Source organism: Athene cunicularia (genome assembly GCF_003259725.1).
Source record: "Athene cunicularia isolate RWA chromosome 7 unlocalized genomic scaffold, athCun1 chr7_part2, whole genome shotgun sequence".
Classification (NCBI taxonomy): domain Eukaryota; kingdom Metazoa; phylum Chordata; class Aves; order Strigiformes; family Strigidae; genus Athene; species Athene cunicularia.
Window position 1 is genome coordinate 3810719 of NW_020799108.1, and position 26366 is coordinate 3837084.

A 26366-nucleotide genomic window follows, 5' to 3' on the forward strand; every position below is an offset into this window, starting at 1 on the left:
ATTTCATAGGTTTTTAAAGAGAATAAAATAGAAGCTCTAGTTAATTTGATATTCAAATCAACACTCCCAACACCAGAGCAGGAAGAGAGGCAAAGACATGCTACTTTGTGACTAAGCTTCAACAGGCTGCCTTGTGAGATGGAAGCTGGCCTGCACTTGGCTTGCAATCATAAACCACTAAAATGTGCTAAGAAAGAAAAGAGATGAACCTCATGCCCTTGTCAAAGGAGTAAGTGAAAGGGAGGAAAGAGTGGCCACGCAAAAAATAACTTCTCTCCATTTCGATCCCACTGATCAAGGCTCGGCTCACTAAGCAACTCATGTTCATACAGATTTTCTGACTAGGATAAATTATATAGGACAGTTTCTAAGAAGCACATACATAATTTATCTGATACTTTTGAGGAAGCAACTACATTAATAGTTCAGAGGAAACTGAACTCTCATGTGTCTGTAAGGATTTGTTTGAAAACACATTTACAATAAAAAACTAAAGGTACTAATAGTCAAGACTTCCATCTCATTATGAATAATTTTTTAATACCTTCACTGCCCATTCAAACATTTCAGCTTAAACTCATTTTACTTGTCTAGTAAAAAGCAGATGAACTGGAAAGGTCTCAGTATTCCCAGGCAATCCAGAGCTCTGCACATCAGTGAGTGCAGACAGTGCAACAGAAGGATATACACATAACAACTCAGACAAAAGATGGTTGCAATACAGTAGCGCAGTCCCAATATGCTGTTCCAGGATACTCCTTGACCAGTCCCTCTCAATTATAGCATTAAACTCACTGCAAACTTCCTGAGAAGGAAAATATACAATTAACCTTCTTAATACTGGTAGAACTGCATTAATAAACACCTTGCCAGTCTTGTGAGGGATTCGGTATATCCACTTACACCAACAGGTAAGCCACAGGCAGTTAAATACTAAAAGCTGGTGAATAAGCTGTATTCTACAGAAAAGCACCAGCTACACTGGCTGCAGAGTTACCAAATGTAACCAGCTAAAGACACCACTATTTTATTTAGGTAATAGTGTACAACTACACCTAGAAAAGAGAATGTTTTCACATTAAACTGAGTGGTAAGCATCGCCAAATAAAAATTGCTTCCTTTTCTACCACGAAGTTTCAAGAGTTTTAGTGCCTTAATCATATGATGCTACTTCAGTGCATCTTTATCCCCTACAGAGAATGGCAGAACTGGCAAATGTCTAATTTCTGCTTCTAATAAAAAACACTTGTCTTTTCAGCTTCATTATCAGATAGCTGAAGAAGTAATTTTGCCCTGGCCTTTTTTTTTTTTTTTAATCAAGTGAAGAAAGTTGCCACAATCACCAACAGAAGCAATTTGGAAACTAACTTGTGTTACTTCAAAACATGCATCTGAATCTTGTCAGTGCAGCAAAACCAAAATGTTTGAATGATGACTAAAAAACACTTTCTCAGGAGAACTACAGCGCAGACTCAGTAACACACCTCAGCTGTTCAATGCATCTTTGATACTACTCAGAGATACTTGTATCCATTTTATGAAATTACAGCCTTTGAATTCTTCAGAAAATAAACTGCAACACAAAGTTTACATATTTAGAAACCCTTTTTCCTGATAATTCATTTAAAATAATAAATCTTAGAAACAGTTATGATAATGGTTGGAAAGCCAGCAAACAAGTTAAAAGACAGAGGCATAAAATTTCCATAAAAATGTTTTTATTCCTTATCAGTGGAGGCTGCATATGAAAAGAGGCTCTATTGTGAGCTTTTCAACAAAAGAAACTGCAAAAAAACAGCAATCTTAAGTAGCAGAGACACTGGGGAATCCTGTTGCAGGCCAGAAGACAGCTATCAAATCCATCTCCTTGCCCTCTTGCAATCCAGGGAAGTTAAGTTTTCAGCAAGAGGTTGGAAAGAGGCATAAAGAAATTATGTCAAGACATGCTACTCTGAAGCAGCTGTCCAAGGACCAATGTTCCCCCCCTGCTCCACATCAGTCTTCATCCTCATCTTTCATTTTCTTCTTTTTCTTCTTCTTTTTTTCTGTGTTCTGCAAACAAACAAATGTTGCTATGAACAAAGTATAATGGAGAAAGCAAGCAACACAGTAACTAGGCAACAGAGCTCACACTCAAAGCACCACAGCAGCTGCCGTACTCTCAGCAAAGCACAGCCCAAGAGATGTCACCTTCCCCTACTGCTAAACGTGCTCGATGCTTACAGCACAGTGGGGCCAGTGGGCAAGGGGAGCTGTGCTGTCTGACACACTGCTGACAGCTCAGCACTGTGGTCAGGCAGCTTCACTGAGCAACAGGGAGAAGACTAAACCCCATCTTAAGAACAGAATTTCAAAACTGAGCAACTAACTTGTTTTGTTTGGTCCCAATCCACTCTACTGTTGCTAGAAGACATCAAATCAGCAGGCACAGCCTCTGCTCCCTACACATCCTAAACACTAGAACAGATGCCTATGGATCAGCACCAAGGGACACCCTTCCCACTAGAAAATGATGTAGAAAGAAAAGACTAAAGATGGGGGTAGGCAGAAGAAAGGAGAGGACATGCTTCTGGTACACGGAAACATTAGTCACAGATTTCCAGACCTTATTTTGTAACGCAAAGTTTCTTGCACATTGCAGTGATGTATATCATGAAATAAAGTTACTAGACTAAAGCAGTCCTTGCATACATGGGTTATACAGATAAGAACACTTTTTCCACTCCACTCCCTGTATTTTGGAGAGAATCCATTCCCATAAAGCATCAGGTAGCTGTGCAATTGTCTCACCTCAACTGTGGGGCTGGTGGGGAGTTCCTCACTCAGTACCTCCTCTTCTTCAGCTCGCTTTTGCTTATCCTTTTTCTTTTTCTTCTTTTTGACAGGCTCACCATCTTCTACAGTTGTCTCTTCTGTACCACAGAAGGAAGAAAAATGAAATGCAGGTTGTCAGTTATTGAGTGTAAAAGGCAAAAGGAAAGCTTTCTATGATATGTGAGAGGATGCAATGATGAGAGTAAGAATGAAATACTTAATGCCACACTGCCCCTTCACATCTCTGTACACCTATTTTCTTTCCACTTTGCCCTTACCTGCATGACTACTCCCTGCTGTAATCAAAATACACAACTACCTGAGACACAAGTGACAACATGTAGACACATACTATTCCCATCCCCTGTTACAAACACTACTCATATGCTGCTCTGAAAGTTTAAAACAAGATTGCCTGTTTTAATCTGTCTGCCAGATTACCTTCAAGTACTGTTTCTGAAGAGAGACTGTCCACAGTTGGGCAAATATTTTCACCACCATCACAAGAGCAGTGGAAGAACTCTAAAACTCACATGAGAATTGCATTCAGCCAGCAGTAGCTTGTTCACAATCGATTTCCCCATCTTGATGCTGGAATTTGCTAATAAGCAGACCTGTTTTCTTTACTGTTTAGACTGGCAAGCACAAAGATCTCTTAATGCTGAGCTAATGTAGAGCATTTAATGCAAAAGCAGAAACACTTTCCTGTCCTGCAAGACAGGAATTGAATTATTTATATAAGCTGAGAGGAATGTTAACCCAAGGAAAGATTTACTAATGCCCTCTTGTATTTATTTTTTTAGAACTATTCACCAACAGCTGGACTATCTAATCACAGTGGTAAAGGCACTATGATTTACCACTCATTTTCTAGAATACATACCATAGTCTTCAGAATCTCTAGGTAAAAGACACCAAGCAGAAATCATTACCAATCTGACAGCCTATGCAGTAGCTAGGCTGTTACTGGAGCATACCCAAGTTAAATTTATTTGCACAGCTGAGTCAGTGCTGGATACCAAGTTTCTCAGTACACAGTACTCATGAGTAAGTTCATGACGTAGCAACCGCTGTCCTTCAGAAGCTACAAAACTAAGATTCTAAAACCAGTGGTGCTGCTACTGAAGGTTTGATTCAAGAGTTAATTTTCTCACTGTACTCCCCAAAAAATCAATCAATTTCATTTTGAAGCACTCTCGCCACTTACAAAACAGAAACAAAACTAGTGCAATTATAAAAAACTCAAAACACACAACCTCCTATCATCTCGATTGTACTTCGTCACAAGTTTAGTTCCTCAAAGCAGCAGAAAGACTATATATGAGTCAAAAAATACACTCCAATCTTTGCCTCAAACTTCAGACAAAAAAAACTGGCTTCAGGGTAAAAAATTTCTAGACACGTCTACAGAAAAATACAGCCAGCTAACACAAGCAGTTTCCTGACATTAAAAAAATGCCAGAAGCAAAACAGCAAAGTATTCCAGATAAAGGCACTGGTAAATATAACTGTAAATGGATTCTGACATACACATCATTCACAGTGAACAGTGTGCAAGCATAAGGCACTCAAAACACGTGTAAGAATTGGTATCCTCACCTCCCTATGAATGACACAGGGAAATAAGAAGTAGCTGGAAAAGTAAGCATAAACTACATTAAAGCCATACAGCATAACAGGAGCATATGCATCATATTCTGCTCTGCAACACATTTTCACTCATCTGGATTGGTAAACTATGCTTTTTCAAGCAAAATGTTGGGCAGTAACCTTGGAAAAATAACTTCTTGTTATTACCCTACATGTCATCAAGTGTGACACACCAGGCAGTGGAACCTGTCACAATTTACAAACGCAGATGATGCACTGTGCACTCATAGGCACGGTCACTTCTCACAGCTGGCAGCAGACGCCTTCCTGAAGACTTCAGTCACTGCTTTCTAGCAAAGCTCACACAAGACTAGGTACTTGTACCTAGGCAGAATGAATATAAAAGCTACAGGGGTGCTGGTCTTTTCCCTCTGGGCAGAAGACTTCTAAGTCACTCAAGCCCAGTGGGGTTTCTTTGTGAAACACTGCAGCTGACAAGAAAGCCAACAGCTCTTACTATCAGGCACCCAGCCACAGAAGCACCTGGAAGAGCAGTTTGATTGATGGCCCTATGCAGTGCTGGAGATCACCAGCAGTAGTTCCATTCACTCATTTTCCACCAGTTTGCTACAAGCTTTTACACACCAGATGTACCCTCCCTCTTCCACATGATGCTCTGCATGTACAGAGTCAAGTCACATTGCCTATCAATAAATATGCCATGTCATGATGTTGCTGTCACTTAAGGCTTTGTGTCTTGCAGGGTCCATTCCATTTATTTGATATTTTTCTTTTCAAGAAAGACCTTTCCAAATGACTAGCTGCTGCTGTATCCTGATGCTTACATTTAAGATGAACACTTGACTAGGGGCACTGGCTAGCCTTGTTGGTGACATACATTTTGTCTAGCCACATCCAACTTCAACAGCTGTAGAGACAAAAAAAATATCTGTCCTATTTCCCTTCCCCCACCATTAAAACAGGATTTAACAGACAACTTAAGTGGATTGTAACTTGTTTCAGGCACTATCCTTCCACTTGGCTTCTTTTTTAGGTGTAAAAGTTGGAAGCGGTTTAAAGTCATGCCTCACTCCCAACTCCCCTGGCAGTTCCTCTCCAGAGTACTGTCATACATGCACCCTAACCGGGGAGAAAAAACACCACACATCTCATCTTGCAGTAACATTTACATTTCAGGTTATTACATTTCAAAATATTGTCCCCTTTTACAACAGATATTAAAGCAATAGTTTGACAAATCTCTTTTCAGTGGCAGCTTCCCAGATTATTCCTGTCCCTTACCTGCCTCTTGTAAGACAAACTGGATCAAAACTGATCTGGCTGAAGAATTCCCTTTTTTCCTGGACTGCTTTTGCACCCCCCCCATTTATAAAGAAGCTGCACAATCAGCACGGGGAAGGAGGGGGCAGAGACTTCTTTCACAACACTATGTCTGGATGTGTAATTTCTGACCAGGGTAAAGCTTAAAGAGTAATATATCAAAACACAGCAGAAATTAAAGGCTCAGGCATATTATAGTGGACATGTAACATAAATCTTAATATTGGAACCTCCTTTCTGTTTATTACAGAACTTACTGAACTGCTCAAACTTCTCAGACCACCACCACCACCTCTCTAGCACAATGTGCAGTCATATCAACTACACTGGAAAAGAGCAAGATCATGATTGTGTAGTCCGTGTCAGGGAAATACATGTACTTTGCTGGGTGGTCAAATACAAGAATTTGCAAACATAGGGGCAGTGTTATTTTAACAGGTACAAGAGGACAGGCTGAAAATGTTAGTGCTGTATACAGGTGGTATGAGATAAATAACCCCTCTGAAAACACTTCTTCCACAGTTTGAAGCAACTGGCACAGTTAGTTCTAGTGCCCAAGTATCCAAATAAAATGGCCCAGCTGATATGAAGAACTGGGAAAAAGCACCACATCTGAATGTTTTGGGAAGTTTAAAAAAACCCCAAGCAAACAGCACAGATTTCAGTAGTACACAAGTATTCTGAACACCATCTACTGCTCAAGGATACCTGCTAAGCTCTACCCAACCCTTAAACCAGGAGGTATCAATGCTCATTAAAGTAAATGAAGCAAACACAAGAAGGTTTGTGTGTGAAAGCATGAACCACTGTATAATCTATCTATGAACAAAAATATCCTCCTCATACTGTAGGAGACCAGGATGGAAATGAATGTGATATTTCACCTGTGAGGAGCTCATGCCTGCAAGATGTCAACGCTTGCTTTGATAATGCAAGAGAACCCTAAGGGAACAATTCTGAGACTACAGTATGGAAGTTAGTTCAAAAGATTATCAAAACCAGTAGCTGTGAGAACACCCACGTTCTCCAAAAAGCAAATGGGCGAAGTTCCAACCTCCAAGTGCTCATGTGTCCTTGTCTCATTATAAGTACAACACAACAAGCTGGGGCACAGATCTCAGCTTTATAGCACAAAGGATTCTCCCTCCAGTGTAACTTCAATTACCAGCTAAGTTTAGGTTCCTGCAAATTGCTCCATCCATATACACAGATATCACGATCCAACAAGCATCCGGAAAGATCACACCTCAGCATCAGCTAAGTATAAAGAGGTACAGAACCAGCATAACCACCCTCTGATACTCTACAACAGAACAGCACAGAGAAGGGCAGAAAGGGAAGGCTCTGATAGCCCTCACCTGCTGCAGGCACAAGTAGCTGACAAAACTTGGGAGTAGCTTACACCCAGATCTGTCTTGGGGTTTCACAGAAGTGACTTAAAGTCCTACCCCCTACCCCACCCCTTACACTCTGTGTATTCCACTATCACAGCAACTACTAGGCCAGACATTTTGAGGTGCTGAAGTGCACACTGGAGACAAGAGAAAGAATGTTTCTTAAAATTAATCATAATATAAAACCAGATTATTTTGAAGTCACAGTCCAAAATCTTTCTTGAGTAACTTATCAGAGAAGGAAAGAACTGTGGCCATAGTTCAGTTTTAGCTCTCCAGAGAATAACAATTATTCACATATTATGTAAATTAAGAATGAAATTTCCAAGTGTCATTTCACATCTAATTCTGACAATGTTTTATGCTGGAGCATGCCAGAAAACATTTCTCTATAGAATAAAGTATTATTCTTTAAAGAAAACTGGGAAAGTTCTGGTTTTACAGAGAAGTTTTTGTCTTCAAGTTACTGAGGCCACTAAACACGAACCTGCTGAGCAAGAAATTCTGCAAGAAGAATACGAGCAGAGTTTTGTTTTTAAATGTTCTTATATGCTTACAACTGTTTAAAAGCAGATATTTGAAGTAAGTTGACTTTAGTCTGATGTCAGTCCATAAAGGATTATTAATTTCTTTTAAATACACCGTCATACCCAAGGAGAATAACCAGATATTGTGGCTGGCTATAAATGTTAAGCCCCACTGCATGATGCACACAATGACATGCCAGCAGCACAGATGCAGCAACTAACCTTTCATCTCTGCTTTGAACTTTTTTGCTTTCACAGGAACCTCTGTGTCTTGTTCTTCCACCTCCTGAATTTTGCGTTTCTTTGAAACAGCAGGAAGCGTAGAGTCACCAGATGGGTCAAATATTTTTACTTCACTGTAATGAAGAAAACAAGTCAGCTTAAGTAACAAAAAGAAAAGCTAGCCCCCAGATAAGATCCTGCAGCTGAACATACTTTCCAAGACAACCTCTCAAGAATATCTGCAAGTCAACCTTGTTTAGCTAACAAAGCATCTGCAGGTAGTGACGCCCTTTCTCCAATGCATAAATGGTTCATCAGTAATCACGACTACAGGAGATACCCCATGAAGTACAACTGTCTGATCTGAACAGAACACCCTAGTTATGTAAGAATTTGGTTCTGGTTTGTATCTGTTCAAGGCTCTACAGAGCGTTAGATTGATCTCTCTGCTGCTGAATGACTTTTTAGCATAGCTGAATGGTCTAAAGCACATAGGTCCACACAATTTGCTAAATCCATATAAACATACCCTAAGGGTAATATATATATATACACAGAGGATTAGAAGTAGCTTTGTGGTTTTTGTGCTGCCACTACACCATTACATTCACAGGGCACAACTCACAAAGCAGGGTAATGCTATGGCTCATAACTTTACCACTTACTTTACGGGACATTCAAATACATAATCTGTCTCTGAAACAGCCTCTTCTCAAACAATGCATGTGCCTTTGTTTAATCCCAAACTCCTCCACAGGCTGCAGAGAACCAGCCATCCTGAAACCCAGTGCTCTTTAAGACCTCTTCAGGAGCAATTGAATCATCTAATAGCAATGAAGCATTTTTTTTTCTTACTCATGCAGAACAGAATTCCTACGGAAGGAGAAAGGAGTTTTAAAAGAGTAAGCCTAAGCTATTCCCCGCAACCACAAACTGAGCACCTGAACTTCTCTAAAGTAGGAATCTCAAGTAGCTATCCTACAGAGCTTACAAAAGCAACTGAGGCTAGTGACTGGATTGGGAAGCACGTGGTAATGCTAGCAGACAGTACCATCAATATATCCTCTAGGCATCAGAAATTATTCTTATGGGTATTAACACTGCATACTACTTTACAGAAATAAGTTATGCAGCCTTTTGCAAACAGTGGACTCTGATGCAGTTAAACCCAGGCAAGAGCTCACTGGCTTCCTTATCCTTGACAAAAATACTGCTGTTAATAAAATAAAATTTTTTAAAAAATCAGCAAATAAATATGCCAAAGATAGGTGACACACTCTCTCACACCTTTTTTTGGAAAACATACATTCATTTGGAAAGCAAATTATTCACTTGAGCCTTACCTCTAAAAGCTGCCTTGCAATCTTTTTCAGAAACATTACTTTGATGTAGCTAATTCATACAGGAACCATAGCTCCATGCAAGACTCGGAGATTCTTGCCAATCTCCTTAAAACACTAGTTCAGCCCTTCAATCAATCTCCATAAAGCAGCAGTACTGCCATTTTTGCACTACAAGAACAATTTGACAGGGACTGAGTCTCCCTTTTAGACAACCAGACTAAGCCAAACAGCCAGGAACTATCTTCAGTCTCTCCCCCAAGACTAGACATGTTTGCAAAGCATGTCTAACAGTAGAAACATGTCCTGGCAGGAATTCATGACTCATCATTTCAAGAGGTCAAAACCCAGCATGTATGTCATCTCCTCGACACCCTCCTCTCTAAGCTACTGCTTCCTTACACACCCTGATGCTTCATTTACTGACACTTTTCAAAAGCAGATCCAGAAATCAGAGCCATCACTACATTTTGAAATGCCTAGCATATGGAAATGAAAGTTACAGCTAGGCTCGAGAGAGATGTTTGGGGACTGCAGATGGGTGCAACAGTGCTATTTTTTCCTCACAGAACTAGCATCCAGCCCTGGTTTTGCTGAACACTTGCCTTTTCTACACCAAAGGTTCAGCAAAATAAGCAGGCTAAGCCAAGCAAGATGACTGCAACCAAATTAAGCAGAAAATCCAGATGTCACAGCTCAGCCTAATAATGTGTACAAATCCTTAGATGTTCAGCTGTCCCAGTACAGCTTAGTGTCACTTCACACAACAGAACTGCTCTAACAATGTCCAGAGTACAGACCCCATCCACCGCCTAAGATACATACTAATTATGTATGAGACCTAAACAAAGAAATGCAGCTTTGCTCAAAACAGATGTTGTGGGGTTTTTTTCTTTTGTAAGAATAAAACAACTAAGTAGGTCTCTAGGACAGCTTCCATGTCAAAGAAATTAATTTAAACTCTGATTTTCTCAAGTTTAATCTATTCAGACTTGCATTAAACAAAGCTGCTATATATTAACTCCCCAAACTATCCAGCCTTTTGGGCTGATGCTGATAGCATCTAAATATACATGTTATCTGATGATGTCAGTAATTTACTATTAGAAAATCAGGACTGTTTCTCCAGTTCACTGGCTTTACCACAACGGTAAAGTGTGGGAAAATGGGAATTCCCATTAGTAATGGGACTTGCCATCAGTGTTTAAAAGCACTGAAAATGTTTTCTGGATCTTAAGTCAACTCAGCCTACAACCAAAAAGCTTCTCAGAAATAAGAACATCAAGAGTTATTTATACTCAGCCAAGCTGAAAGGAAAAACTCTCTACCTCTTGTTTTGATACTTGTCTGTCCTGGCCAAGGCTTTTCCAGTGCCACTTATTCTTCTTATCTACAAGAAAAATTTAGAAATGAAAAAACAAATTACTCATAACGTAAACAATTCACAACACAAGTTCTACAGCTCTTGAAAGCAATTAAAAATGGAAAGATACACATATTATTGGTCAGGTTCTTGTGTACCTGTATGAGCCTTACACCTGGAAGTAGAATAGTGACAGGGAGGTAAGAACAACTGCATGTCAGGGCAGGTATCACTATGCCTGGCATAAAACCAACCTTAAAACCACAATACAGGCACCAAACTGTATTTGAATTAAATTTGTACTTGTCAGATGATCAGTTTGTGTTTTGGTATTAACATTTCTCCCTTGCCTTTATTTCGATGGGAAGTATCACCTCCCATTAAGTGTTCAAGGAGGAGCAGGCAGGTTTTTCGGGATTTTTCTTTTTGGTTCTAGCAACGCCAGTACTACAGCATTAGTATCAGATCTATCTTGGGAGGCAGAATTTACTCATCATTTACAAGATGACATGTAGCAGACATGTCATCTAAAAAAGGAAAGTGAACCCTACACTCTCCCAGCATGCTGTGCTAATGGCAACAGGTGAAACACAGGTATAGAGAGGCAGAATACGCATTAGATGATTGGAGAGGAATGCAGCAATTTGCAGAATAACATCTTGCTTTACCTACAGAGAAAGTTCCTTAAGACTAAGCATCACCAGAGTTCAGATTTTGGGCAACCACGGTGGAAAATGGTGGGGGTGCAGGGGGTTGTAGAAAATCCAAATGCACTTTCTTCTGAGGTGGAGAAAAAGAAGCTATGAAGTAATAAGCCTATTTTTGTAGTTAATAAAAAATGTAGTAGAATGTAAAGGCATGATCTTATTCATCTTGTTCAGAATCAAGATTTTTCAGTATAATGTAAATGAAGACAGGTATGTCAACAAGAAAAACTGATGTAAAATTGGATGCAGCCAGCTCACAAACGGTACTGCTCCAGACAAGGCTAGGAGAAACTACAGAGTAAGAGCAACACTAAATCACACAACTGAGTGAAGGGGAAAGATTCAGAAAGCAGCGCTTCAAAAATTATACCATAAACAAGCACGTCAGCTCCACGCAGCCCTCTGCTAGACTTACCCCTCTCTCTTCCAAAAGCCTCAGTCTCGTCTCTACTTTTAGTCTGTTCTCAGCTCCCATTTCGGCATTGGTATTCTCTCCAAGGGCATCATATCGAATAGTCAAGGCAGTCTTAGCTGCCAGCATTCGAGAAATCTGGAAAAGACAAAAAGAATATTAAATGCTAAGACAACATAAGGCAATGATTCACTCTGATCTGGAAACCATACCCACAAACAAAAGAACAAAGTAATCATTTACTAGCAGTGTTTAGGCCAAAACCCAATTAGTACATCATTCTTTCAGCACTGAAATACTGTTAATGTAACGCCTTATTTTCTTGATAAATAGAGGGAAATATCCGAGACAGCAAGTTAGTCATCCCACTCTACCCCAACATTCAGACCAGGTTAGTTTAATGCATCATTTCTGGCTGAAGAGCTTTCTCCACAATTCAAACACATATTCATGCCCCTGCATTAGAAAAGCCTAAGCTCTTTAAAAGCAAGCCACAGAAGTTACTAGCTTTAGCACAAGAGTCTGATTTTCAAGCAAGACTAAAGCCTGTAACAGCTTCTTTACTGTCATGTGAAAGAAAGTAGTAACATACCCCTTGAGAAATACAGTTACATCATCTGTTATTACTCAAATGCATTGAATGGACAATCCTATTCACTTTTTCAAACAGGAATGAATGACATCCAAAGATCTGTGGGACAGTGGCATGTTCCACATAACCACAAAGCAATACAGTAAAGAGCAAGCTACAGAAAGAGTCTCACTGTGAAGCTCAAGCTATCTCATGCACAGATATTCATGCTCTGGAAAGCCAAGCTGGTAAACAGTTCTGCAACTCACCTTTCCTTTGTTTTTGGTATTGGTTTGTCCCACTAGTGAAGCATGATAGATAAGGCCAAATTTAGGTGTATCTCGTTTAGTCTTCAGTGCTCTGAAGAGTGCCTTCTCAGCACCCAGTAACTGAACTGTTGAGGCTGGATGTTTTGCCAGATTTAAGAGGGAACCTAGAAGGAGGTGACACAGCAATAGTAATTTGTCAGAGGAACAGCTAGAGAAGCAGAAGGATAGATTCCTACGCTATTCAAAAGTAGGAAGCTCAGAACCATCTATTTCTATGAGAGCTGCTTCATGTTCTGAAGGACAGATAAGCCATTTCAGTCTTCCATGCTTCAACTAACTGTCTTGGTTTGATTTCAGCAACAGGAAAGAAGGCTGACTCAATAAAACATATTCCACTGGAGCAATGCCTACTCCTGACAAAGTCTGGCAGGAAGAATGTGTCATCACAAAACTGCAGCATAGATAACTGAAGTAAGGCTGCTACCTTAAACCAGTCAGACTATAAAAGCCTAACGTCAGTTTGTCAGCATTTTACCTCAAAGTGACTGGACCATCAGCAGGAGGCTCAGTAAGTGTCTCAGAAGAGGTAGTGACTTAAGTTGCCCTCATATTCCAAAAAGAATTCAGGCCAACAGAGAATTACATCATCACAGACTACTACTAAGCTCATGCCAGTATTCTCAAGATTCCTCAAGAGCTACCTTCCCCCTCTTTACCATGAGATGTTCATCAGGGCCTTGCATAATGCTTTTAGCTAACCAGCTCCTCAGAGAAAGCCTCTGATGAAGTCATCTAAGCTTTATTTACACTACGCAGTGTAACCCACCTGCATGAGCAATGAGCCTTGCTCCAACCAGTTCACCCACCATGACGGTGAGATTAGGAGCAATGGCCATCATTCTGTTCTTCAGGTAGTCATACAGCTGCGTCCGATACTCAGAGATTTCAATTACCTGGCACAGAGTTTGGAATCAGTATTAGCTGACAGACAAATATTAAGAGCTAAGTACATTGAAATAAGGAAGTGCTGAGAATTCTAACAGATACGACTAACAAAGTGCAAAATGCAGACCACCAAGAGCCAGAGTTACAGAAAGCTTTATATAGGGCATATTCCCAGAGCAGAGCTCCAGCCACGAAGTACATTAGATCTGTATTGCTTATTCCCTTATGCAACTTACTTTTTCAGCAAAGCTCCTGATAAGAGTTGACAACATACCAAAGACAGCGAAGCAGAACAAAAATACTTAGTAAGGACATTTTCTCTAGGACAAAACCCTGGAACATTCAGTTTTCATATAAATCTTTGCCACCATTCTTTTCAAATAGGATAAATGCTCTTTACTTGTTCCAAACAAATACACACAATTAGAAAGCACATAAAAAAAGCAGCCTGGTCTAGACCAAGAACAGGAACTCCTAAGCCTGCCACTCCCTGGTAAAGTCACAAAGGGATCCAACTGGCACCATAAAGTCAGAGGGAGTTCACATACAACACAGATGAAAGCAGGGTCCTAACTCTTTTGGGGCCTCAGTGCTCCACTTTTAACCCAGAGTTTATCACCTAGCTTCAAAAGTATCAGATTAAAGAGGCTATACAGTACCATTGTCTCAAAGACTTAAAAGCACAATGATGTCAAAACTCCCCCCAGAACTAAGACTGCCACTTTTAGAAGACTGTGCAGACAGACATCAACAGTCTGAGATGGCTCAGATGAGGTAGTGACTGTGCACCCTCATGTCTGTACATCAGGAAAGCAACAATACAGGAATCATCACTGCCATCACAAGTGTGTTCGCAATGCCCTGGGAAAACCTCTCCTTCGTAGAAGAGGCTCTGATATGGCTAAAGTAGAGTTCCTATTGCCATTCATCCACGGGTACATACCTGATCACAGAGGTGGATTATGTTGTTTATATCTTCTTCTGATACCTCTGTCCCCATGGAAATCTCAGCAGCAGCCTTCACATCCTCTTCTATCTCCTCCGGTAGAATGTCAGAAACATCAGAGGCAGCAAAATTGCTTCTGTCTCCTGTGAGGGACAGAAGAAAGCAAGTTTGTGCTGGGGGTGAGATGAACTAATAAAAAAGCATAGAAACAAATGAAGATGAAAGGCCAAAATAACAACAGCGAGTCGTCTGACCTTATCCTATTCCAAACTCCCCAAATACATGTCAGTGTTCTGACTTTATGTTTATACTATCTGAGAATGGTTGGAAATAATACATTGGAAACTAGGAAAAAAAAGACCTTATTCTGTAATGCTGCATACTTTACCTTTTCAGTAGCTGCTTGTTGCAAAATTTTCAGTCACAAGATTACAAAGGAAGAATTCCAGGAAGCAAGCAGCCATTTACCACTAACCAAACCTACATAATTCTTCCTGCAATTGGGAAAAAAGCTCCCTATAAATTACAAGTCCCTCTCTGGACTGCAAACTTAATTATTAAAAAAAAAAATCATCAATACAAAGCACATGCCTAACAGGTGAGGCAAGTGTCCAAAATATTATAGCAGTCATTCTTTCTGCTCTTAGAATTATAGCAGTTGTGGTCTCCAAGAACACCCGCAAATAGGCAGCAACTCCCTTTATATCAGTTTTTGGCAGCTAGTTTCCAAACTGGTCTGCTGACTAACTGTAATTCTAAGAAGATACACTGGTGGTCTATGAAGACCTCACTGGTGATACGGTATTAGCTTTGTCTTAAGCTGCAAAATGGTAAATTGCATCAACATGCAGATACAAGCATACACTACTTTTCTACGGGCCCTATTTACACTGCTGCTGAAGGCAGAATTGTAATCAGGGTCACGAGTAGCTGGATGAGTGAGCTGCTGGTCTACAAATCAGTGCCATTAATGCACTGCACGCTAACATGCAACGCTCTCCAGGCTCATGCCTCCTTATTACTCACCAACTTTCCGTACACATTTACAATACGTTAGGTTATCTGTGATGATTTTGCCCAGTTCGGGGAAGTGCCAGCCATACCATTCCCTACAGCGCATGATGTAGTTATTCAGTTCTTTGTCCAAGTCATCAAGAAGTGCTAAGAGAAAGAAGAATGGACTACTTTTTCTAAAAAGGTAATCTAAAAATAGAAAACTTTCAAATCAACAAATTTAAGTAATGGCACAGGAGATAAACTGAAGTTATTTTATCCCATAAAGACTGGAATGAAACATAAGCTGCAGTACATTAGAAGTCTTTACTTTTCAGATAATCACATAACCCCAAGCACCGTATTACAGAAGTAGTAAGACTTCCTGTGAGCGCGGCCTGAAAGTTTCATCCCTGGAACTGTTTTGGACAGACTCTTTTAACAGCTGCAGAGCACATTACCCTGGAAGGGGAGCAACAGCCAGTTACTCTTCCTCTCAGTCAGCCAAAGTGTTATACACAAGATTGATGTAAAGCTTAACCATCTAATAAAACTTTAAGGAAAAATGTTTTAAAGGTGAGAAACTGATTTTGTATTCAATTACTTGATTTAAAAGATTGTATTACGCCCTTTAGTTGTCTTTATAATATAAGTCAACGCAACAAATCCAACAGGCTCACCATTTACCAGATACAACCAATAATTGGATTTACAACATAAGAATATAACACCCACAGCATATATTGCTACAGAGCCCTGAGGCTAAAATATTTCCCACTAATGCAATACCAACATTCCCATCTGTCATCTCAGTGGTAGTGACGAAGGAACTGAATTAAATCATTAATTTCATCTTAACTATGTTTCATCATTGACAACAGTCTGGGAATTAATATTCCAAATAGGATTCCTCACCACTGCCTCACAGCAAGCATGCCAATTATTATGCGGATGTCTTCAAGGAAAAATGAGGAATGGGCTTTCCTATCTGCTTTTACAATTTCAGTCTGTTTTCCATTAAACAAGGAGATGAAATGTAGCATTAGACACTGCAGTGGGTTTTACATACCTAACATAAGAGTCTATTCCTACATTGCCCTCTATGCAAGGCTATCAAAATGAAAGGTCAGAAAATTCTGTGCTGTGGGGCCCATTCTCCCAACACTACCCAGAGTGGAGGCATGTTGGCAAGTGAGGTCCTCAGAGGACTGAGCTAACACTGCCTGTACTCCAGCTGATCTCTATGCTGAGAGAAAGCGGACACCAGTTTATTGTATCTCCCTAAAAATGTTCCTGCTTGTGGAAAATCCTATTAAGAAAACACACTTTATGACTAGCTGAACACCAGTGCCCAATTTACTGAAATGTGCTAGGAGGAAATTGACAGCAATACTTTTCTGTAACTAACATAAAGAAGTCAGCTATCCTAAGTCAAATCCATTAATAATTTAAGCTCTAAATATACTTACAAATTGCCTGGATAATCATGGTATCTACTTTGTCTGGGCTGAATTTCAACTTGTATCGGGAAAGGCTGAGGAGAAAAAATAGTTTCATCAGCATCTGACGTCCTGCTGCAGAGTATGATCCATCTGTTCCTGTTTTACACGAATATAGCTGTCCATACATTCAATCATACCTGCTCAGTTTCATGCCCCTGACCGCTCTCAGCTGTGGACAGAAGCCACACTGACACAAATTTCACAACAGCTCTGAACATGAACATACCCTGTGATCAGGGTGAAAGGGAAAGTTAAGACTATCTGTACCATGCGCAACAGACTGCACATGAGTGCTGTGGCAGGAAATGGGCTGTTGGTTTCTTTCTGCATGGTTCCCCACAAAAGAGTATTTGTTAACAGCACTTCCAGTTCTGCAGCAGCTGGAAGTAATCCACAAAACTGTACCTACCCAGCAGCAAATATCAGCAACGTTAATGTGAAGCAACAGAATAAACTTCCTGGAACAGATTCTCACTGTCTGAGAAAGCCCATTACCATCTGGCTTTAATGAATGTTTAAAATTTCTCAGTATGCTACAGTAAAACACACTCGATTATCAATGAGGAATTGCATCTTCAAGTCCTTTTTCAATATTAATGATCATTTTCTAAGGAAACATGCATCTATTTTTCAGGAATTAGCTACAGCAAAGCAGTTCTCAAACTTGCCAATAGCTCACAGACAGGACAGGACAAGCTCATGTCAGAATACAGATTAAAAGAATGCTTGACCCCATGCTGATCCAACAACTTTCCATTTAACTACTGCTTCACTAAACCTCATAGGTGGTGATAGCAAGGTTTGAAGACAACTCTGCTTTAACATTTACATTATGTATTATATGGGCATCTATTCTGGTATAAATCAGCAAACCATGGTCTTCACCTTGTCTCTCAGTGGCAGTGGAGTTGTAAATGACCCATTTGACTGCTACAGAGACATTTCAAACTAAATCCTAAAGTACATAATATGCAAAGGAAAGCTATCAATGGTGGGTGCAAACTGTAAAGCCCTTCCTTTATAAAACAAGATTTCACGTACAATTGTGTCTCGACTTATAGAGTACAACACCATGTCACATACTGAGAGACACTTCAAGTAACACAGCGCAGCCAAGGATGCAGGAGTGGAGCAGACATGGGATGAAATAGAGCTGTTCTAGGAACTCACCTGTGCGCCAGACCCAGGCACATAGCTGCCATCTCTCGAGAAGGGAGGCCTGTAATAAGCCCTTCAATCTGTGAGCGAATTCCCCTCATCAGCTCTGTAACCATTGGGCTGTGTATACAGCTCAAATTCAGCTTGTCCTGCAGAACAGAAATCAGTGGTCCAAAGTCAGGCATGACAATGACATTCCTCTAAGGCCCTTCTTCCTTATCTCATTATACTCAGTTTTGCTGCTGCAATCCTGTGATCACACAACAGTTTCAGCCATCTTTGATGCTCAAGGTAGCAACACCCCCAGTTCTCCACATAGTAACAGTTCCAGTTTGAAGAGGAGATTTATGATTAATGCTCAGTCTCCTATGTAGACACTGGAACCGAAGATTCAAGATTTTGCAGTTTACTAGAAACAGTTTGGCCACAGAGAAGAAATTCAGAGGTAGAGGGTTGGGACTTCAGGTCTTTTTCAAGGAACAAAACTGAATAATTAGTTCAGAGTCTTTGGTATTGTTCACTTTAACACTTACTCCTCATTTTGCAGTCTACCAGTCTAAGACATGAGAAGGTAGTCAAAATAAAAAAATCAATGGAAGAGTCAGCATTCAGACACGAGATGGGAACCTGGTATTTTGACACCTAGGAGACACTGGAGAAAGCAGTCCACCTCTATTGTACTGCTTCCTTCCTCTGGTAGTCAAAAACCAAAGGATGTGCACAACTGCTTGTGGTCTGAGGAAGGTAGAATGATGCAAGCCTCCAAAAAGACAGTAAATATTAACCCCACTATTGCTGCATCTGTTAGTGAGGAATAAGTGTATCTGACTGGCTGGGTTTTTTTGTCTGGTTCCTCCCCACTTCTTTTTCTGGATGGAATCATTAGGGAAAATAATTTTTTATTCTGCTGGGTTGCTAACCAATATTTAAGAGAGAAATCAAGCAAACCTGAACATCTCAGTGTACTTCTACCACATCATTCACTTGTGTACTCAAGATGACATCTTCCCAGAACACATGCAGCACACATTTGATCACAGGGTTAGATATCTTCCATACTGCAAACACAACACTGGCAGCATAATCCATCGCTAATAATTGCAAAATCTCTGGAACCTGACTATAAGATTTAGTAGCATGAGACAAAAGGATAGTGGCAAAATCAGTTATCACCTTTATGACACCTCCAAGTTTGGCATCTGCTACAGCTAACTGTTCATGGGCATCTTTTGCCACTATCTTCTTCAGAATTTTCTTCAAGTTCTTGCTGAGCTTGCCTTCTACAAGAGCTGTGGATGCTGTAAAAAATGAAAAGACCAAAGATGCAGTTTCTTTCTCCTTCTAAAACCCTCAAAAATAGTACTCCTAACTTGGTATTTTTATTTTAACTGCCCACAGTAGCTCTAGTCTGAGCTGCAATACTACTTCATCATGCAGTGGTTAAAATTGAAACTAGAAAATTATGTACTTGTTCCTTTGGAGGTCTAAATCAAAAACCTTTCTCCCAGTTGCCTCTCCTTTCTCCATGTGGTTTCATTTCTATTTCTGTCAATTTTAAGGATGTCTACAAACAGCATGCCATATGCTTTAGATATGCAACATTTCAAAAGGCAACGTTATATGGGAACATTTTGTGTACCATTTAATTAACCAACCATTTTCCAGGTCCCTTAGTCAGCAACCATGACATGCTAAGGTGAATAACGGCTTATTTGCATCCTAGGATGATGATAACGTCCTAAGGGTCAACACAGAATGATGCCAAACGCACTGACTGGGCAGTCAGACACGGACCTTTTAAATATAGCATGTAGACTGAAGAATTATAAAAGGACATTCTTCATTCTCAAGTATTAATAGATCTGTAAAAGCTTTACAATCCCACACAGTATGTTTTAAGCAGGCACTTATATAACTCCCTTTGCAGGTCAGCTCTGTGCTCCACTGAACTTCTGTGATTGATGCAACATCTTCATCACAGTAAAGAGTAGAAGCCAGCGATTTTTGATTTTCAGAACCTTAATGAAATGTAAGAGTAAAATCTAAGTGCTGGGCTGAGTTTCCTCTATAACTTTCTACAACAGAGATAAGTTTTCACCTTTCAAGCCGGCCAGTAGTTTCTAACCCACTTAGAAAACATACATAGTCTTCCCTTCAAAATAAATGTGACATTAGTCTGAATAACATCTCTCATTTCACAGATAAGTTAACCTGAAGCAAAGTAGTAGAAGTTCTGAGGTGGTTTTTTGTTTGTTTTGTTCTGTTAGGGTGGTGGATTTTTTTTTAAATCAGCGTAAGTAACCATGATCTGAATACAAACCTACACAAAACAAACATAATCCAAAGAAAATGCCAGGGAGAGGACTATAGACCAGCTTTAGTCTCAGTTGTTTCACTTGCATCTTGTGTGATAGTAGTGCCTCCATTCTTGTTTCCTTAGTTTCCTTTATAAGCTATGCCTACCACATCAGAATACAAAGACCTGTTCTTTAGTCATAGATGTGACCTGGAACATTCACCTGCTGATGTCACACAGCAAATTCAGCAGTAATAGTCACACCATTTCTGAATAATTAGCTAGATCTTTTATCATTTCTGTTCAAACTAGTTCTCAGCATCAAGCATTTAAGTGTCAAATTAGTAAAAATTACTCAATATAAGGCTTTCCATTTTGTTTAAACTCCCAAATTTCTTTTAAGTGGAATACAAGCATTTTTTTAGGCTGAAAAAAAAAACAGTCACAATATGCATCCATAAAACAAGTGCAGTTGTAATAATAGATGTACTCTGACATGTCTGTTGTCTCAGTGGTAGTGACGAAATGTTGACTCAAATCAGTTATATTCAGCTTCAACAAGAATCCATCATTGACAACAGGCTATATATACATAGTCAAAACCTTCTACATGGTGCTCATTAGTGAGCTGTTTGGGAAATAAGAATGGTAAGAAAAAAACTAGACCATTACATCTCTACTGCACTACAGACTGGATGGATGACCTCCTAAAACAACAAAACCAGCTGACTTTGAAAAATTTCTAATTAAAAAACTTAACAGAAACAGAACAGGGACAGATGTAAGTAATGAGTAAACGAGTGCATGAAAAGGGGTTTTTTTTGTAAGAATAGTGTTAACTCACTTACCAGCAAGTGCTTCTGTCGTATCCTGAAATTTTTCAAAGTGTTTCAGCTTTACTCTACAGAAGAAAAATACAAATGTGTAAATGAATGTACATAAAACAGATGCTAGAACTACTTTATTTTTTTCTGCCTCTATTATAGTTCCCCTCTTCTCCCTGAGACTGAAAGAGACCAGAGATCAATATCCAAATCCTCAAAAAGAAGAGCATTAAAATCTGCTGATTAAGTTTGAGCCTGATATGACTTTTCAGCTGGGTCCCACAAACTTTATTTAAAATGTTAAAAAAAAGAAGGAAATTTGATTTAGTATTTCTAGGACCAACATAATCTGAAAACCTAAACCTCCTTTTTGTTTTGTGGTCCATATTTAAAGACAGACATCATCCATTTAAATCTCAACACTGCACCCTGATTAACTAGGTGTCACTGCTGACTGACTGATGATAGCATCTTCCCACTCATCTTCAAAAGAGAAGCTTCTGCCTCTGTGGAATGCGTAGCCTGCACAAGTCAGATTTAACATGCTTTTCAACCAAATGTATCTTCAAAGACTTTAAAACTGAACTGATTCATTGCCCGTGAATCCTCAAGTCCTCCCTTATAATTAGATGTTAGAATACAAGTTCTGAGCTGAGCTTAAAAGAAACAGCAGAAAATTCTTCCACACCCTAACTGCTGACCAGAGCCAAAAATCATATGGACAGTGTTTAACCACACTGTGTCAGATCCTTGGGCCCAGTTTCCCTCTCTCCCTCACACAGTCTGTGGTGTTGGTATCTAGAGTTACAGTTAAGAAGCGATCTCAATCCAGTAAATTCCTTGTCAGGGACAGGCATTTGACTAATCCAGTTCTGATTAACCACTGTTCTTTGTGAGTCAAGTATCTGCCAAGAAAGCAAGGTCAGAGATAAAGCCGAAGGCTTGAGTTAAGCATCATAGAGCCCAACAGAAGCTCCAGGCTTATACTGATGCCTTTTCAGAAAGGCAGGAGAAATAGGAATCACTTTGATGAGAGTAGAGATCCAGTAAGAACCACATCCTGTCTTGCAAGCGGCCAAGATTATGTTTCCAAGACAAGATTAACAACACTACAAACAGGCAGAGGTGGGATATTCCAGCCTCTCCTCCAAATACTGTTGCAGAGCAAGACAAATCCAAATCTCGAGGTATAGCTTGGTCAGGATATGTTATAACCAAAGCTAGTTAGTAATCTTAAAACACCCTAGGCAGACTTGGAAGGAATCCACTGTTGTCCACAGCTTTAGGACAATTTGCTAGAAAGGCCAGCTTAGTCAGTGGACACTTCAGTCCCTGTGCAACTATGCAGTGATGCTAACACTCGTTAATGGCACAGGTAACAACAGCAACTCTCAATTCACAGTGATTCACATGCTATTAGTTTCAACTGGATTAAAACTGCTTGGGTTTTTTTTTTAAAAAAAATTCCTGTGAGCACAAAAATCTGTCATTTGAACCAGTTCCAGCATTACAAACTTGGATGTTCTTGTCAAAGCATCCAGATCTCCTTAAAAAATTGTTCAATTTTTTGCTTCGGTGACACATGGTAATGACTTCTGCAGCTTAATTACGTTGCAAGGGAAAAAAGTAATTTCTTTCACTTTGATATTCCATTTCAAGTTTCTCTGAGTATCTAACTTCATTATCATTGTTCACTGCTTTTAGGTTTTACAATACTGAAAACTAAAACCAATACTCTTTTCTGAACATCAAGTGTGCATAACTACTGGCAGTAATATCCTTCCAAAAGCCAGGCTGCTATCCCCACAAAAAGACACTTACATTTTGTTTGCTTTTTCAGGAGTTTCAAATTCTTTCCACAAACTGTCAACTTCTTGGAGCTTTTTCTCATTCAGAACCTGAAAGAGAAGGTCTCTCAGAAAAAAAACCACAACACACAACTATATTTAAAGCACTCTTGAGCAACCTTCAACCCTGCATTCAGCAGAGGAGACCTGAAGCAGATTTACAGTGTATATAACCACTGGAAGTTAATACTGATCAAGTCAACAAACTCAATTTTGGTAATCTTCAGTTTCATCATGCTCTCTCAGCAGCTTTATCCTACTAATAAACACAAAATATTAGTGTTCCTACTTTCAACTGAATTACCGAAGTTCCTCAGTAATGGCTGGGTCCTTGTGAACCTGCACATTAAAGCAAAACCCTATCCTTGTTTATCAAAATTGGGCTTGCTCCACCTCCTCTACAGGACTCATTCATAACCCCAGTGACCCAAAAACCATGCCTGCCACTGCTTTGGGAAAGTACAAACATGTCTAGGATGCCTAACAGGAAGGAGTGATCCCACAAGTTATTTTCATTAATCTAAACTAGCCCAAGGAAGAAAAAGAACATCTCTGTAAAGAAGACTTTTCACCACAGCTTGGTAGTCAACTGAACCAAGAATTACCTAAGAGGCAGCAATAGCTTAATCCCATCTCTGTACAAAGGGGATCCTCCTCAGTTTTTAAACAGCATAAGATTAACAAAGTACACCCCTAGAGCCTACACACGTTTAACAAAATAGTCTGTACTGAAAAATCCTAGCAGAGTGCTCAGGGGAACAGTACAGTCTTTACACTTCACTCAAGTCTCATGGTTTTGTCCCCACAACAGAAATGCAATTTGACTCAGTGCAGTGCAGAAATTGTTCCTGGGATTATGAGATTTTGCTCCCTTGCAGATTTTCAAACCCCTGTCAAAGGAGGCTGTCTTTTTTTAACTCAATTAGTAACACAGCAACACAGTAACTCATTTCCCACAGGACTCTGAGGCACAGAAAACCCTCAGAGCAACTCTTCCTTTACACAACCTGCTGATTCTTTCCTCCAATTCAACTTTCCTACCCCAAGGCCTACAGAATTTTCAGCCTCTGTAAACAGACATGGGCATATAGAGAAAAACAAACACACAGAAGCTTCTAAATCAAGGTTGGTAGTATACAGAAATTACATGGCTATGTATATTTTGTGTCATGCACAACAGTAGGACTCATGAGAAAACATATCCCAAGATCTAGAACATGGCTATGCCCTGTTCGCTTACTATTTAGACTGTTTGCTCCTCTGATGTGAGCAACATCTACAAGAGAGCTACACAGCTTGCAGAGGACAACAGTTCTTGATCACCAAAGCATAAAGGCAGAGCACAGTTATGCTGGCAATGGACATCTGTGGGCATTGCTGAAAAGGGAAGTGGGTGACCATGAATGTCTCCCAAAGCTCAGATGCACAAATTCTGTCCAACCCTAAAGTAATAAAAACCCACACCACCAAAACCCAAACAACTAACCAACCCTCTCCAAAAACCCAGCAGTGACAATCTTTAGGGACTGCTTTAAAACAAAAGTTAAACTCTGTAGAGAATGTTTTTGATACAGAATGAACACACAAGTGTAACAACGACACAAGTTTGCAGCCGTACAGCTATCATGTCCAGGAAAGGAAAGGTACATGATTTAGAGCCTTGCCCTGAGGATGTGCGCTGGGGCTCACTGTATCTGGCCTTGGCAGCTGCAAACAGAATCAGCATGGAAAACCAAAGCTTGCCTCAAAACATGGGTTTTAATAAAATATTATTTCTCCTCAGTTCCAGCAGACAGCTTTCTCCTCTCTCCCAATCCAGCCCAGACATCATTTGCAGGCCGCTGTTTCCCCGGGAGCGGGTGTTCAAGAGCCTGCCTTTCAACACCGCTCCTTGGTGGCTGGTGCCCTCTAGCCGCTTTGCACACACATCACAGCCAGATCCCTCGCCCCAGCTACACAGCTACAGCACTTCTGCAGCGAGACTTCTTCATTTCTCTTTAAGCCCCTTTTCCTGCCTTTGCTTTATGTCTACCTTACCTTCAGAAATTAAAATATGGGTTATTTTCAGTTCCTCCTGGCACCTGTAAAAGGTTAAAAGGCCTTGGCTCACTGAAGAAGAGGTTTAAGCCTACTTTTTTTTTTTTCCAGTAACTTGGAAGGTGCAGGATACTAGCTAGGGTGAACAAGCAGTGAGCCTTCAGGGAGGCTACTGTAGGTGTTAGCTCCCAAGTTATAAGTGTTGGGGGGGCACCACAGAACAGAAGCTATCTTGTTTTCTCCCCGAGTCTTACATCTCAAAATCCTCCTTGTCCGAACCGCACGGCTGCACTCCAACAAGGAGGAAAGGCAGCAGAGGAAGTAAACGTAGAGCACCATGGTTGTAGTTCTGCAGCAGGCTAGGGCAAAAGTAACCAACGCCTTGCTCCTTGCACCTACACTTGTGTACGAGCTACACCTGGAAAAAGTCTAAACTGGGAGGGGGGGGAAATACAAGCATTATGATCAAACTCTACGAACAAGCTAGTGAAACTGTACAGGCATCAGCACTCAAGCAAGAGAACAGGCCAGAGAGAAGCCCGACACTATAGCAGCTCTAGTTTAGCCTTGTTCCAACCACAGCGGAACTGCAGCCTTTGAGCCTCAGCAGGAGGCTGGCAGAGCCCGCGAAGCGGTCTGTTCCCTCCAGCCCACGTTCTCAGCTGAGCGAGGGAAGTCAGACCACGCACTGTTCCTGCGAGCACGCTCGCCCTGCCCGTGTGCTCCACCAGACGACAAGCCCCGCTTTCGGAAACGCCCTCGGACCAGTACACCCCGCACACCCGTTTGGGCACAGGCTGCCTGCCTCCCACGCCCCCCTTCCCGCATCCACAAGGTTCTGTTGGAACATCAGCCACGACAGCACAGCTAGGAAAAGAAAACAGTATACTCAAGCCCGGGTGCCGCCGGAGACGCCAGAAGGGGCACGGCCACGGGTGCACGCCCTCCTGCCAAATCCACCCCCCCTAGGGATGGGAGGAAACAAGCTCCCCGGGTGATGCTCCGCAGGACCACCGGGGAAGCCCCCCATCCTCCCCCCAAGCGCCATCAGAGCTCAGTTGCAGCCCACTCGCCGCGCCTCTGGCCCGAGGCCTCCCTCCCCACACAGCCCCTCCGCGCCAGAGGCGCCGCGGCGCAGAGTAACTCCCCGAAGAGCCGCCCGTGTTACACCCCGCACGCCCAACGCACGCCCGGAGCGCTCCTCGCCCACCCCAGCCCTCGCTTCCCCTTCACCGCAGGACAGCAGCCGTCGCCCCCCGCACCAAGAC

The 26366-nt window shown here is 40.9% G+C and overlaps 1 protein-coding gene and 4 non-coding genes across 5 annotated transcripts in view; all 5 read right to left on the reverse strand.

Annotated features, from left to right (window-relative positions):
- Positions 1 to 1703: 1703 nt before the first annotated feature.
- The window catches only part of NOP58 (NOP58 ribonucleoprotein), a 25672-nt gene continuing 1009 nt past the window's right edge, over positions 1704 to 26366 (reverse strand). The window contains exons 2-15 of the mRNA XM_026853201.1: positions 23036 to 23154; positions 21239 to 21291; positions 19268 to 19392; positions 18107 to 18243; positions 16904 to 16968; positions 15468 to 15602; positions 14439 to 14584; positions 13377 to 13503; positions 12551 to 12714; positions 11714 to 11848; positions 10557 to 10618; positions 7889 to 8022; positions 2791 to 2912; positions 1704 to 2052 (exon numbers count right to left, since the gene is read on the reverse strand). Of these exons, the coding sequence (XP_026709002.1) occupies positions 1996 to 2052; positions 2791 to 2912; positions 7889 to 8022; positions 10557 to 10618; positions 11714 to 11848; positions 12551 to 12714; positions 13377 to 13503; positions 14439 to 14584; positions 15468 to 15602; positions 16904 to 16968; positions 18107 to 18243; positions 19268 to 19392; positions 21239 to 21291; positions 23036 to 23154 (1581 nt within the window). The 3' untranslated portion in view covers positions 1704 to 1995. The remainder of the gene's footprint in view (positions 2053 to 2790; positions 2913 to 7888; positions 8023 to 10556; positions 10619 to 11713; positions 11849 to 12550; positions 12715 to 13376; positions 13504 to 14438; positions 14585 to 15467; positions 15603 to 16903; positions 16969 to 18106; positions 18244 to 19267; positions 19393 to 21238; positions 21292 to 23035; positions 23155 to 26366) is intronic.
- Positions 13123 to 13208, reverse strand: LOC113482579. The gene has a single exon (XR_003398868.1). It is a non-coding gene; the product is annotated as a small nucleolar RNA SNORD11 (small nucleolar RNA).
- LOC113482574 lies at positions 14254 to 14337 on the reverse strand. Its single transcript, XR_003398864.1, has one exon. It is a non-coding gene; the product is annotated as a small nucleolar RNA SNORD11B (small nucleolar RNA).
- LOC113482578 lies at positions 16232 to 16319 on the reverse strand. Its single transcript, XR_003398867.1, has one exon. It is a non-coding gene; the product is annotated as a small nucleolar RNA SNORD70 (small nucleolar RNA).
- On the reverse strand, positions 20887 to 20975 carry LOC113482577. The gene has a single exon (XR_003398866.1). It is a non-coding gene; the product is annotated as a small nucleolar RNA SNORD70 (small nucleolar RNA).